The sequence below is a fragment of the Crotalus tigris genome, unplaced genomic scaffold (genome assembly GCF_016545835.1).
Source record: "Crotalus tigris isolate CLP2741 ecotype Arizona unplaced genomic scaffold, ASM1654583v1 scf7180000019007.31208882:3723066, whole genome shotgun sequence".
NCBI lineage: Eukaryota > Metazoa > Chordata > Lepidosauria > Squamata > Viperidae > Crotalus > Crotalus tigris.
In genome coordinates this window covers 2,685,879-2,698,797 of record NW_024097321.1, presented here as the reverse complement: position 1 = coordinate 2,698,797, position 12,919 = coordinate 2,685,879, and the positions used below count along the sequence as shown (strand labels likewise).

The 12,919-nt window shown below is 38.1% G+C and overlaps 1 protein-coding gene across 4 annotated transcripts in view; it reads right to left on the bottom strand.

The window, feature by feature from the left end:
* Positions 1-1,114: 1,114 nt before the first annotated feature.
* Positions 1,115-12,919, bottom strand: part of SYTL3 (synaptotagmin like 3) — a 37,169-nt gene continuing 25,364 nt past the window's right edge. For all 4 annotated transcript variants that reach the window (XM_039358216.1, XM_039358217.1, XM_039358218.1 and 1 more), the window contains exons 7-12: positions 12,717-12,783; positions 10,534-10,661; positions 9,924-10,046; positions 7,852-8,030; positions 3,785-3,887; positions 1,115-2,337 (exon numbers count right to left, since the gene is read on the bottom strand). In XM_039358216.1, the coding sequence (XP_039214150.1) occupies positions 2,158-2,337; positions 3,785-3,887; positions 7,852-8,030; positions 9,924-10,046; positions 10,534-10,661; positions 12,717-12,783 (780 nt within the window). In that variant the 3' untranslated portion in view covers positions 1,115-2,157. The remainder of the gene's footprint in view (positions 2,338-3,784; positions 3,888-7,851; positions 8,031-9,923; positions 10,047-10,533; positions 10,662-12,716; positions 12,784-12,919) is intronic.

The following is a 12,919-nucleotide window of genomic DNA, read 5'->3' as shown; positions in this document are numbered from 1 at the left end:
ATCTGTGTAAAAGTTCATCCTCAAAACATGTATAATAAGAACGTGATAATCCATCTCACTCAGGCACTTTGCTTGGTTTAATCTTTTTTATAGTTTCAGAAACTTCCTATATTTTTATAGGTCTGTTATCTGCTTCTGTTTCTCTGTAATCCTTGGTAATTTTGGGTTTTTTTAGATACTCATCTATTTTCTTAAGAGAGATATCACTTCCTATAAACAAGTTGGAATAATATTGATAAAATACTTTTTGTATAATCATGCTTTCCATTAATACAGTATCTCTTTAGAGCAATTTGCTTTGAGTTTTAGATGGAATTAATTTACAATCAAAGAGAGATTTTTCTAAGTGGCAGGATAAGATGATTCCATTTGGTGAATCAACATTCTCTCTGAATTAAAAAGAAAAAGGGCTTAAAAGATTTAGAAATTTTGGCAAAAAAAAAAGCTTAACTAGGAGCGGATGTAAGATAGTTTAAAATGAATAAAGGAGATAGCTATTTTGAAAGATTATTTTTGGTAAAAGTGTTGAACAAATTAAAATAATAAAATGAACTGAACCTTCATAGGAATGTTTGTTGTTTATTATTAAAGAGTGTAAAAAATTGGTGAATTTTACAGAACAAAAGATAAAGGTAATATGAGCCAGACCTTGATGCTGACTATAACTACCAAGAGCCATTTGAGAGGAAAGTATTAAGGGCAAAGGAAGGTAAAACAAAAGAAAAGGGAAGATTTCCTTTTACTCTTTTCCTTGTAATTGGGACACTTTCACTTTTGGATTACAATATTTCAATGGCAACCATTAGAAAACTGCAGAGGGGAGAAGAGGATCTCTAGAGCAGTGGTTCTCAACCTGTGGGTCGGGACCCCATTTGGGGTCGAACGACCATTTCACGGGGGTCGCCAAACAACGCAGTCCGCCATTTTTTCCCCCTTTTCCTTAGCTGTGCTACTCCCTTTTATTCTATTGGCTTTTGAAAGCCAATAGAATAGACTCTCTTGAATAGAGTCTAATTCTATTGGCTTTCAAAAGCCAATAGGAATTGTCCAGGCTGTCTCTGCCCTGCTGAGCCCGCCAAAAGTCCCATTCTGCAAATGGTGCTGCACCAGTTGAGTAGTCCTCGACTTACAACTGGTTGAGTAGTCCTCGACTTACGACCAGTTTGGGGGTCACGGCATTAAAAAGGTTGAGAACCACTGCTCTAGAGCAATCTGCAGAGAGGGGAATTACATCAGATTTACTTTGGAAAATGTTTGAGAAATTAGGCTATAGGATAGTTTTTAATTATGTTATCTAATGCAAGCTGATGGCTATCATTATACTTTGAATGTGTTCAGACAAGATTTTAAAGCAGATGCAATGGCCGTCTACAAATATTTAAAATACTACCGCATATATGATAGGACATTTTTTTTCTTTGTTCCAGGGGCAGAATAGAAACCAATGGGTTCAAAGGTATGTGAAAGGGAACTTTGATTAAACATTTAAAGAATGAGGGAAGCAGAATGCACTGAAAACTTCAGATTTTTCTTCATTAGATATCTTAAGCTGAAGATTTATTTATTTAAATAGTTTATAAAGCCATACATTTCACAACAATGATGCTGGTCAACATACAAAGATAAAATATAATCCATTAAATTCTGGTTAAAATGACAACCCCAAAACAAAGTCCTATCATCAACAGTGCTCACCTAACCTGACCCAAATGCAGAGGTAATAGCAGGGATCTGCTGACCTGGGTAAATCTTTTTTTAAAAAAATAGCAGGAATAAACTTGGTACATGCTTTGGATGGGACACTGTGGAAGAGCCAGGAAATTCCATGGTCAGATGCTAGATCAAGAAGTCAAAAAATCCTGGAAGGTTATAACAAGACACATTTATACTGTTGGCAAACGTAACCTACTTGGATGTGTTTATGAAATTGCCAGGAGTCAAGTTCAGCTCAAAGGAGACTTTATCTAGCTGGCACAAGGAAAGGATTACATGATCTCTGAGGTGCATTCTAATTGCACTTTATGATTCTAGTGATGAAAACATTTAACGCCTACTTCACTGAAAAAAAAATGAACTGCTTACGGTACATTTATCCTTAAAATCTGAAGAAACAGGAAACATGCATAAATACAGTAAACATAAGTAAATCAAATGCAGTCATGTCACTTTGGCTTTCAATTGGTACCAGTTGAACGACTCAGCAGAATAGTTTTCAAAATCCCAGGACCCAAAATCTATCACCACTTCTCCGAGGAATACGGGATGTCTGAAAATTCCAGCGTGCCAGACAGATATCTGAAGCTGTCGGGTTTGCAGTTGGGAATATTCAATATTGTACTATAAAGATAAATGGCATTATTGACTGGTGCGAGATTAGCAAATGCAATTTATACAGATGCAGCCTCGTTATACAGCACTTTCACAGACTCCTGCAATAAATGACTACTATCTAAGCTAGCGTTAAGGATATTATGTCACAATTGATTGGAAGGTGGGCTAATAATCCTTTAATCCTCAGCCAAGTTATATCTTATGTCCTTCTTTCTTGAAGAGTGAGACTGCCCAATCCCAATCAAAGCTGATCCAGCATAATGCTTTCTACAAAAACCCCATGGGAGCTTTGCATGTCTGCCATTGGATCTACTTTTCAATCTATGTTAGATTTAGGTAGTTTAAATTAAACAGCTCCTTTAAGTTTGATAAATTACCTATCAATAATAGAAGATCAACTCATTACCCAAATTGTAATATACTTCTGAAACCATTCCGAATGTTGCAGATTCTATCATTTAGTAAACCAGCTTTTAGATAGTGTAGATGCTGGATTTTCACAAGATTTCTTCTTCAGCTCCAAAATGCTTTGGCACATTTACTTGTGTGTGACTCAGTAAAACCTTTCTTATGTTACTCAGTGGATCCAAAGCATGATAGCATCTTTTAAATTAACAAACATTCCTCTCTAAAAAAGAATAAAGTCCTGTCTGTATTTAAAAATCAATACCCAAGATTCTTGAAAGCCTATACTCAGAAATCCTATTAAATGCAACAAGTCACATTTCTAGCTAATGGGCCATTGAAGTTTATGCTTAGATATTTCTTCCTTAAGAATATTTCCATACCAGACAGTTTTCTCTACTATCAAGCCACAAAAATTAGTAAGATCAGCACACTGATGACAGTTATTTCCACTCTTCCCATTCAGAGTACCAATTTCCGGACATCAGCTACTATCATTCTATGCGAAATGCTGCGGGAATCCTAGATAATAGCAAACAGACCTCTTTATTGCCATCTTGCAGGCATCCAGTTTGGTCTATAGGTTAAAGCACTGGACTAGAAGCAGGGAAAGCTGAGTTCTATTCCTGCCTTAGATAGAGAAGCCAATTGTGTGATTTTAGGCCAGTCAGTTTCTCAGCCTAGTAAAAAGGCAATGGTGAATCACTTAAAAAGTTTGTGGACTTGTCATATAGTTACCAGAAATCAATAGACTGCAAAAATCCAAATATTCCTCTAGATAGTAGAAGAGGAACCTCCTCTTACTATCATGTGTTACAATTTTACTGCAGATCTAATAATCTGCAGATCTAATAATAATCCCAAATAGAGCCATATCTATTTTTAATCTATACAGTAGTTTTATAGGATTGTTTTGAGTTATCCCCTTTATTCTGATTGCAGCTGTTTTTATAAACTCATAAGAAAAACTTTAGCTTATAAATAAAAAAACTATATGTTATGCTCTTCCTTGACTCTTCACAATATGGCCAAGAATTGCTTCAAATACCTTTAATATTTCTTGGAATGTTGGATTCAGCGTGTTCTTTTTGACAGAAGTCTTCCGTTTACTCTGAGGAGATTTATCAGGCAGCAAGTAAGTCTTGACATATCTTTCAATCAAAGATAGAGACAGCGGTTAAGGCTTGTGAAAAAAAGGGAGGAGGAAAATAAAGTCACATGAGGGTGATTAATTAATGCCTCTGGAGATCAACAGCATGTTGTTTCTCTTTTAGTTTCATAAATGCTGTGCTGATTTTTTATTTATTTATTTATTTATTTATTGTACTTGAAGAGTAAGGAAGGACTTCATAGGTTGCTTTGTAAAATGTGGATGTTGGCCAAGTTTTTTAAAAGAGTAATTCAAGTCCCAGCCACTACTATATCAGGTATATTTTAAGAACATTTTATTATCCAACCCATCTCCACACAGACTTACACGTATACACACTTTGATATTTTAGGATTCAAGTCATTTATGTTGTATGAGATCCTTTTTCTTAAATGATTACGAATTGAATTCAGTATACTAGTGAATTGAAATTGCCAAGTAATGACTAGTACACATTGATCACTGTGACGGAATTCTTTATTATTATATCCTCTTTTTAAAACTGAATTAAGCTCAACAATGAAAATAGACTGTAAGGCTAAGCATGGTACACTCTAGTTTGATTATATTAAAACACAACATTACAATGAAAGTAGACTCAACTCTGAGACAAATTTTGGAAATCTGAAAAAAAAACTAATGAGATTACTTTATGTATGAAATCAGTTTCGTACATATACAGGCCTTGGGATTCAGATAGGAGGAATACAATGATTTTTATCTCCTGTATTTGGCTCCTGTTTTTAAATTTTGTTTTGTGTTGTAAGAAGCATTTTCTTTTTCTTCTCTTTTCTTTTGTAACAAGGCTGTTCTCTTATTCACTTTTAAATTCCATTTTGGTCTCTCTTAATTTTGACTTGATGACTCATAATTAATCAATCAGTCAGTCTAGAGTCTGTGTTCTTCATCTAATCAATCCATTAATTCTGAGAAACAAACGTAGTAGTTACATCATGAATTTGCAAAGGTATTAAATTCAATAAAACTGATAGCAGAGTTACCTTTATTTATTTTTTTATTGATAAAATTTATAGTATTTGCTGTCTATCTCGGCAACTTGTGTGGCTTTAGGTTTAGGCACCACAAACAAATATTAGATACCATGAAACTACCCTAGAGCTATCTGGATCTGAGCTTCTAGCTAGGTTTTATATGATATGATAGGCTAGGTCAGTGATGGTGAACTTTTTAGAGATCGAGTGCCCAAACTGCAACCCAAAACCAACTTATGTATCACTGGGTGCTGGGGGGTGTGGCCCATTGGTTGGGCGTGGCCAATTGGGTGGGCATGGCTGCATGGTAACGGCAGACTGGGTGGGAGTAAAAAGTTCAATCAATCAATTCAAACCTTGCGAGGTTTTTTTTTCCTGCGAGAAGTTGAAATTGATTGATTGATTGAACCTTTTTTTTTTTTTTTTTGCACACGGCAGCAGAGGCCTAAAGCAAAAAGGTTTTATAAAACCCAGCTGAAAGCCTAGGATTGGGGTGATGGCGCGCATGCCCACAGAGAGGGCTCTGCGTGCCACCTGTGGCACGCGTGCCATAGGTTCACCACCATGGGGCTAGGTGCTCAGGTTCCTTCCCTTAAATGTTATCATCTAGTAACATTTGACTCAGGAAGCACACCTTCTCTATTGTTGACCCTGGCCTGTGGAACACTCTTCCAGATTTCCCCAGAAATCTGGCAGACCTCTGCCCTTTTAGCTTTCTCGAAAGTCTTCTAGAGCTGGCTCCTCCTGCAAGCATTGGGGGACAATGAGGCTGGAGCCCAGCAAAGCAACATACTGATAGTGAAAGAAAGCTGTCTCGGGGTGCCAGGAAATTTTATCATGATTTGTTCATTTTTTTAAATGTTTAGTGTTTTGTCAAGTGCCCAGAACTGTGATTTGTAATATAAGTGTCTATATATCTCTTTTAAATATATATGTAGTATATTATACCTTATTATACTTTTGCTATTAGGTTTGTGTATATATCCTTCTGAATAGCGCTGACAAGTCCCTTAAGTTTTCTTAACAAGATTTCAGAAGCAATTTGTCCTTGCCTGCTTTCTGGGGCTGAGAGAGATTGGCCCAAAGTCACCCAAGCGGCTTTATCCCTAAGGCAGGACTACGGTCACGGCCATGGTCTCCTGGTTTCTAGCTTTATGGCTTAACTACTCCACCAAACTGGCTTTGCTACCATGAGTGAAGTATTGTTATAACTCCTGACTCACCCCAGTGAATGGTAAACCGGCCCTCTGATTTTACACAACACTTAACGTTTACTGTAGCTTACAATCCATGGGGGGAAAACAAGGGAGCATGATGTAGAATTAGCCTAGTCCAGTGATGGTGAATCTTTTAGAGACTGAATGCCCAAACTGCAACCCAAAACCCACTTATTTATTGCCGGGTGCCCGGTGGGTGTGGCCCACTGGATGAGCGTGGCTGTGATGGTCATGGCAGACTGGGTGTGTGTGGCCAAGGTGGGCATGATCACCTCAATGTTGCTCGTGGGGAGGGATGCCTGTGGAGGCCGGGCAGGGTTGGGGGAGATCCAGGGAGTTCTGGCAGGTGGAGCGGTGGGCAGGAGGCTCGTCCTGCGGGGTGAGGTGAGGCAAGGCGAGGCGAGGCAGGGCGGGGGTGCCATTATCACAGGGCAAGATGAGGCAGGGGCCAGGGTGGCTGCTGCCTGACACCATCAGCCCCTGCACACAGAGGCCAGCAAGCACATGGGTGCTGGGATGCATCCAGCCATGTGGGACTTCGGTGAGTTAGCGGGCGGCTGGTTGAAGAGGGACGGTTGCCATCTCTGGGCCATGGAACGTGCCCACAGAGAGGGCTCTGAGTGCCACTTCTGGCACGCATGCCATAGGTTTGCCACCACTGACCTAGTCAATGTTAAAACAAAGGTGGGAGGCAGCAAGCTTATGAGCGTGTTCTTTCTAAAGCAAGGAAAACAAAACACCTGTCAGTTGCAAAGGGCATCAAAGAAGTGACATATTTAGCCATTTTTTAAAACATTACTAACGTTGCTTCCTTATTGGCTCTTCTTCATGGTCATCTGAGATTTCGGCTATCCCTGAGTTTGCATAAATAGTTGCCAACGTAATTGGCATTGTTTCAGGAATTAAACTGAATTTTTATTTGTCTTAGTAACAAATGTCCTGAGTGATCCAGTCCTTGCAGGGGTTCTCAACCTGGGCAACTTTCAGACTTGTGGACTTCAACTCCCAGAATTCTGGGAGTTGAAGTCCACAAGTCTTAAAGTTGCCCAGGTTGAGAACCCCTGCGCTTACAGCTTTCCTGCAGGACAATTTAATAGCAGAGATTTTCACTCCCATCCAAAATCATCACACTCCTGAAAGTGTGGCTGGTGCCTGGAAGAGAAGATTTAACAGCCTTTCCAGTTGGTTGCATGAGTGACAGGTCTCCAGTACAGAGAGGCTCTGAATATTTCTAGGTTGGTCAATTAGTCTTCTGGAGAGATTAAGGGCAAACAGAAAAAAAAATTGCTCAAAAGCAGGGATAGCCATGGCAGAAAGAGTGAGAAACTGAGAAACCGTGAAAAACTGTTACCACTGCTTTTTGCAGATGAGAGGATCTGAAAATGTTTCTAGCCAACAAGCCCAAGTCCTGTAATAGTGTAAAAATTTGAATAAAAGCTAACTAGAAGAAATTAAAGCAAGCCTATTATTAATCTTATTGATGATTTTGGTTTTAGGTTAAAAAAAAAATCTATACCACCCATGTATCTGCAGATGTATGCCTAGATGTTCATTCCTAATGGCAATGATATCAAAATAATGAAATGGGCATTGCAGCATCACATACAAGCTCATAAGAGACAGAGTTTGCATCATGGTATACGTTTCATCACATGCATCTCCTCCTTCCCCTTGACGATGCATCTTCACAAATAATATTATTTTAGAATTAAAATACATCTTAGATTTTTTTTTAAAGTAACCAAAAGAAACTTACGGATTGCATTTCTTTTTTTCCTCCTTTCCATAAGCCAGATTCCTACAGGCACTGATGAATACTTCCAAAAAGCCAAATTTGAAATTGTATCTAATGGCAAATTCTATTTCACCACAGACATCAGTTTTTTCAAAGTCAACAGCCCCACTGCAAACGCTGGTAATGCTGTATAAACTATCCTGTATAAAATAGTGAATTAAGACAATACAAAAGGGTCTCAAGTACATAATCTGTCTGCTTTCTAGGTTTAATTTAGGACCCCAAAGTCTAGACCAGTGGTTCTCAACCTTTCTAATGCCGTGACCCCATAATACAGTTCCCCATGTTGTGGTGACCCCCAAGTGGGTGTGGCCACCAATAAGAGGGAGTAGGACAGCTAAGGAAAAGGGGGAAAAAATGGCGGACAGCATGGTTTGGTGACCCCCGTGAAATGGTCATTCGACCCCAAATGGGGTCCCGACCCACAGGTTGAGAACCACTGGTCTAGACTGACTGGATGGCATGAAGGGTTAGAACAAGATTTCTCAATTTTGGCATCTTCAAGATGTATGGATGTCGACACATAGAATTTCCCAGCCAGCATACAGGGAAGTTGATGATGATGATAATAATAATAATAATAATAATAATAATAATAATAATAATAATAATAATAATAGGAAGATCTGCAAAAAATATCATTTGCCTGTAAGCAAAAACTGGTGGGATCATAAAATAGAGAAAGTCATAGAAAATGATAAAATTAAACTGCTCTGGGACTTCAGAATTCAAACAGACAAGTACCTGCAACATAACACCCCAGACTTAACAATTGTCGATAAGAAAGACAAAAAAATCTGGATAGTGGACATGGCAGTGCCTGGAGATAGCAGAATAGAGGAGAAAGAACTGGAAAAGATAACAAAATACAAAGACCTACAAATAGAAATAGAAAGACTGTGGCAAAAGCAAGCAAGGGTAGTACCAATAGTCATAGGCACCTTGGGTGCAATCCCAAAACAACTGGAGCACCACTTGAACACCATTGGCGTTGACAAATTCGCTATTAGTCAATTGCAAAAGGCGGCCTTACTAGGAACTGCTTTCATCTTGCGACGATATCTGTAATACCATCAAACATCCACATCTGCCTATCCCAGGTCCTGGGTAAGGACTCGATAGGTAGACAAAATGCCAAATCCAGTCTGAACATCTGGCTGACTGTGCAATGATCAATAATAATAATAATAATAATAATAAAGTTGGAAGGGATCTTGGAGGTCATCGAGTCCAACCCCCTGCTCAGGCAGGAATCCTACACCATTTCAGACAAATGGCTGTCCAGTCTCTTCTTAAAAACTTCCAGTGTTGGAGCATTCACCGCTCTTATGATGGCTGGGGAATTCTGAGAGTTGAAGACCACACATCTTAAAGTAACCAAATTGTGATGGAATGTACACCTGCAGAAGCAGTTGGGGAGGTTTTTGACAACAGAGAGATTTCCCAGAAAGAGGCCCAGATTAAGAGACTGTGCCAATCCCAAGATGGAAGAGGTTAGGGGTAGCCACACCCTAGAATTGCTCAAGCTATACAGTCTCTAGTAGGTCAGAAAGACATGGTTGTCATTTGGCAAGATTCTATCAATTAGGTATAAGTAAATAAAGGAATGGACTCAATTGGATCTCACTGTTTCATCTCTGGGCTTTGGGCCTGACATCAAGGTTGAAAAACACTGGGTTAGAGGGGGATTTTTTTTGCATCTCTTTAATGTCATTTATTACTTGTCCAACCCAAATCAGAACTGTAATAACCTTGATATCCAAAGAAGATAAGATTTCCCACACAACTAATTTTAAGCGGTACTCTGTTCTGCTAATCAAACTAAAAGAAAGGCCCATTGTAAAGATAAAGAAATATTTAAGTTTATATCATTATTTCCGTCTCTGAAACAGATTATTTTCTGAAGTTGTACACGTTCTTGAGAATTATATGGTATTTCTTTGGGAAGATAGTTAATAAACTGCCTAGCATTAAAAATCTATACATTTTCCATGCGCAGTAATAGAAACATGAGAAATAGGATCACTACTTACACGTTTTTTATCTCCACAAATTAAGGTATTATTGGTAATAACGGAGGGTATGCCTTCTTCGCTTGATGCTTTTATGCAAGCAACTCTACTGTCATCTTGTTCTCCACTGATACTTGAACATTTCTTTGTTAATAAAAAAGGAGAGGTAGTAATATGTAAAATCCTACTAGTCTTTATAAAATCAAGACAAGGGGGCTTCTGAAATGCTGAATGATACAGTCAGTGATTAAACTTGAATGATTCAATAACATGAGCCAGTTGATAACTAAAACAATGCGGAGCAAAATGAACAGTTTAAAAAGGAACTCAGCTGGTTCCATTCACTGCCATACATGGCAGTGGATTGCAAGTGAATCCATGGACATCCATGGATTAATGGAGACAACTGTAGATCTGGGAGTTCCACGTTGATGTTTCCCCTTCCCATCTGTAATTGGGGAGGAAAGATAAATAAACTATGATTTCCCATGTATATACTAATGTGATTACAGCTATTATATATTGTAAACCTCCATACTTTGCATAATTTATTCAGTTCACAGACTTTTTTGTGTTTTCTCAACATTCCATTAATATATTACATAGTTAATATAATTAAATAGTATTGTACCCTAGTTGAAAAATCAATAGCCGTATCAGATAGACTTCTCCTGTCCTTCACTGGATCGGTTTGTGGCCCATAATTTCCTGTGAGAAGGTATTTCTCATTGGGCACATCATTCTGTGACTTTGAGATTTCTAGAGGGGAAAAAAGTCAGAGAATTTAAAAAATCAATTCAGTTTGTTCAAAATTATGTCTGAAATTTATAATTCTTATAATACTTGTAAGGCTGAGCTGTCAGCATTTGAAGTATAATATTCTTGTTTGCATTTTATGAAACTAAAACAGACCTATTAAAATATATCAGTTATATATTACTATAGCTTAGATTAGAGAACCAGTTTGGTGTAGTGGTTGAGGCATCAGGCTAGAAGCTGCAGACTAGGAATTCTAGTCCCACCTTAGCCACAAAGCTAGCTGGATGATCTTGGACCAGTCATCTTTCTAATCAATCGTAGATCAAAAGACAAAGCTCTAGTAACAAAAAAAAGTGGCTACATTTGGATAAACTTTTTTTTTGTCCACGGAAAAGTCTCTCATGGAATCACACTGAGTTCTTGCAGAAGCTTAGTGCTTTATAGAACACATATTGAAAAACCCTGTTTTAGAGATATCCTAGGGTTAATGGGATTTAATTTAGGGAGCAGGCACACAACAGAGAGTCTACAACAGTGTTTCTCAACCTTGACAATTTTAAGGCATGTGGACTTCAACTCCCAGAATTCCACAGCCAGCATTGCCACATGCCTTAAAATTGTCAAGGTTGAGAAACACTGGTCTACAACATGCATAAAATAAACACACACACACACACACACACAATCAGCTCCTGGTAGCAAGTACTGCCTAAAGTAGGCCTAAACTGAAAGTAACAATTTCAGTTAAGTATCTATCCCTACAGGATACAATTTTTATTCTATTATGTCCTCTCTTGACAGGAGTCTACTGTTATTACAATTATCCATAGCACAGCTTCAAAGGAGTAGTATGAATTCAAAAGAGTGACTCCTAGTTAGTTTATTGAAAATTTCTCTCAGGCAGTCGTGTATAGAACTGCAGTCTACATTGGCACAGAACGGAGAATGAGTTACAAACTGGAGAGACTGAGAGTAAGAATTTAGAAAACGCTTCATGATTTGCTTTTTATTTTCTTTTATGTAGCTCTATGTTTGACTTAATAGTAAACTTGTTGATAAATTGGGGGGAGGGGAAATCCCTGTTCCAATTATTTCTCAAATAAGCATTGGTGCAAATTATATGTGAATTTTTATTGCATAAGATGTCTCAAGAATATCATCCCCTCAGAGATAAGATTTGCCCCCACTTTGACACTCTTTCACAAGGCCCTGAAAACCTGACTTTGCCAATGGGCCTGGGTCCCCAAAGTGGGATGGGGCCATCAAATGATTAGTTTGATTTCTGTCGCCAGGATAGGAAGATGGGGTTATAGATCTTTGCTGTTGTTGTTTTTAGTGGGTTTGTATTGTGGTAAGCCACCCGGAGTCATTGACGGTGAGTTGGGTAGCCATATAATTTTTCAATGAATGAATGAATGAACGAATGTTGTAGCAGTGGAAAATCTAAAAAATGTATTGACCGCTTTGATTAATATTGTCACAAAGGGCAGAAAGTAGAAGTGACTGTAACTTGTATTAGCTTGGTAGGAGTGTGCAGAACTCTTTCAAATGACATAAGAATAATTCTTCATGATGGGCAGGTCTAACATATCATATTCTGCATGTATATTTTTGGAGTATGGTAAATAATTCAGTCCCACAAGCTGTAACTACAATCAGAAGGGGCACAACTAAGAAATCTCACTAATCTCACTAGAATCTATTAATACACGTTGTTAATGAATGATGAAACACTTTAATCCAGTGTCATGGCCACCTTGGATTCTACCTCAGAAGGGAAGTGTCAGATGAGAAGTTCTTATTTTCTTCAGGAATGGCATTGGGGGGATGAGAGGAAGGAAGGCTACTGTTCCTTGTACACTACAAATCTTGAAGTTCCAATCCAGATTCTAAGATTCAGTCAGCTGCACCTTTGATACTGGTTGTGAATCTCTTTCTTTAATTCCCCCAGTCAAAAGATAGGTAGTAAATTACAATAGTGTTCTTTTAGCTATCAGATGACTAGATCTATCCTTTTAATACAACATCTTATTTCAGAATACCATAGGTCCTTACTTTTGATATGTGAGGTAAAAGAAAGAAAGATGTTTTCCATAGACTTGTGGAAACCTGGATTAAGTTCCTGAAAGAGAAAGAGACAAGAAAAAATAAATAGAATGGAGCTAGCTTTTCAAGGTTTCCTGGAACATATAACCCCTTTGAATTTGTCAAGGAAACGCAAGTGCAAACTTGCAAACAGAGCTATAATTCCTGTGTCC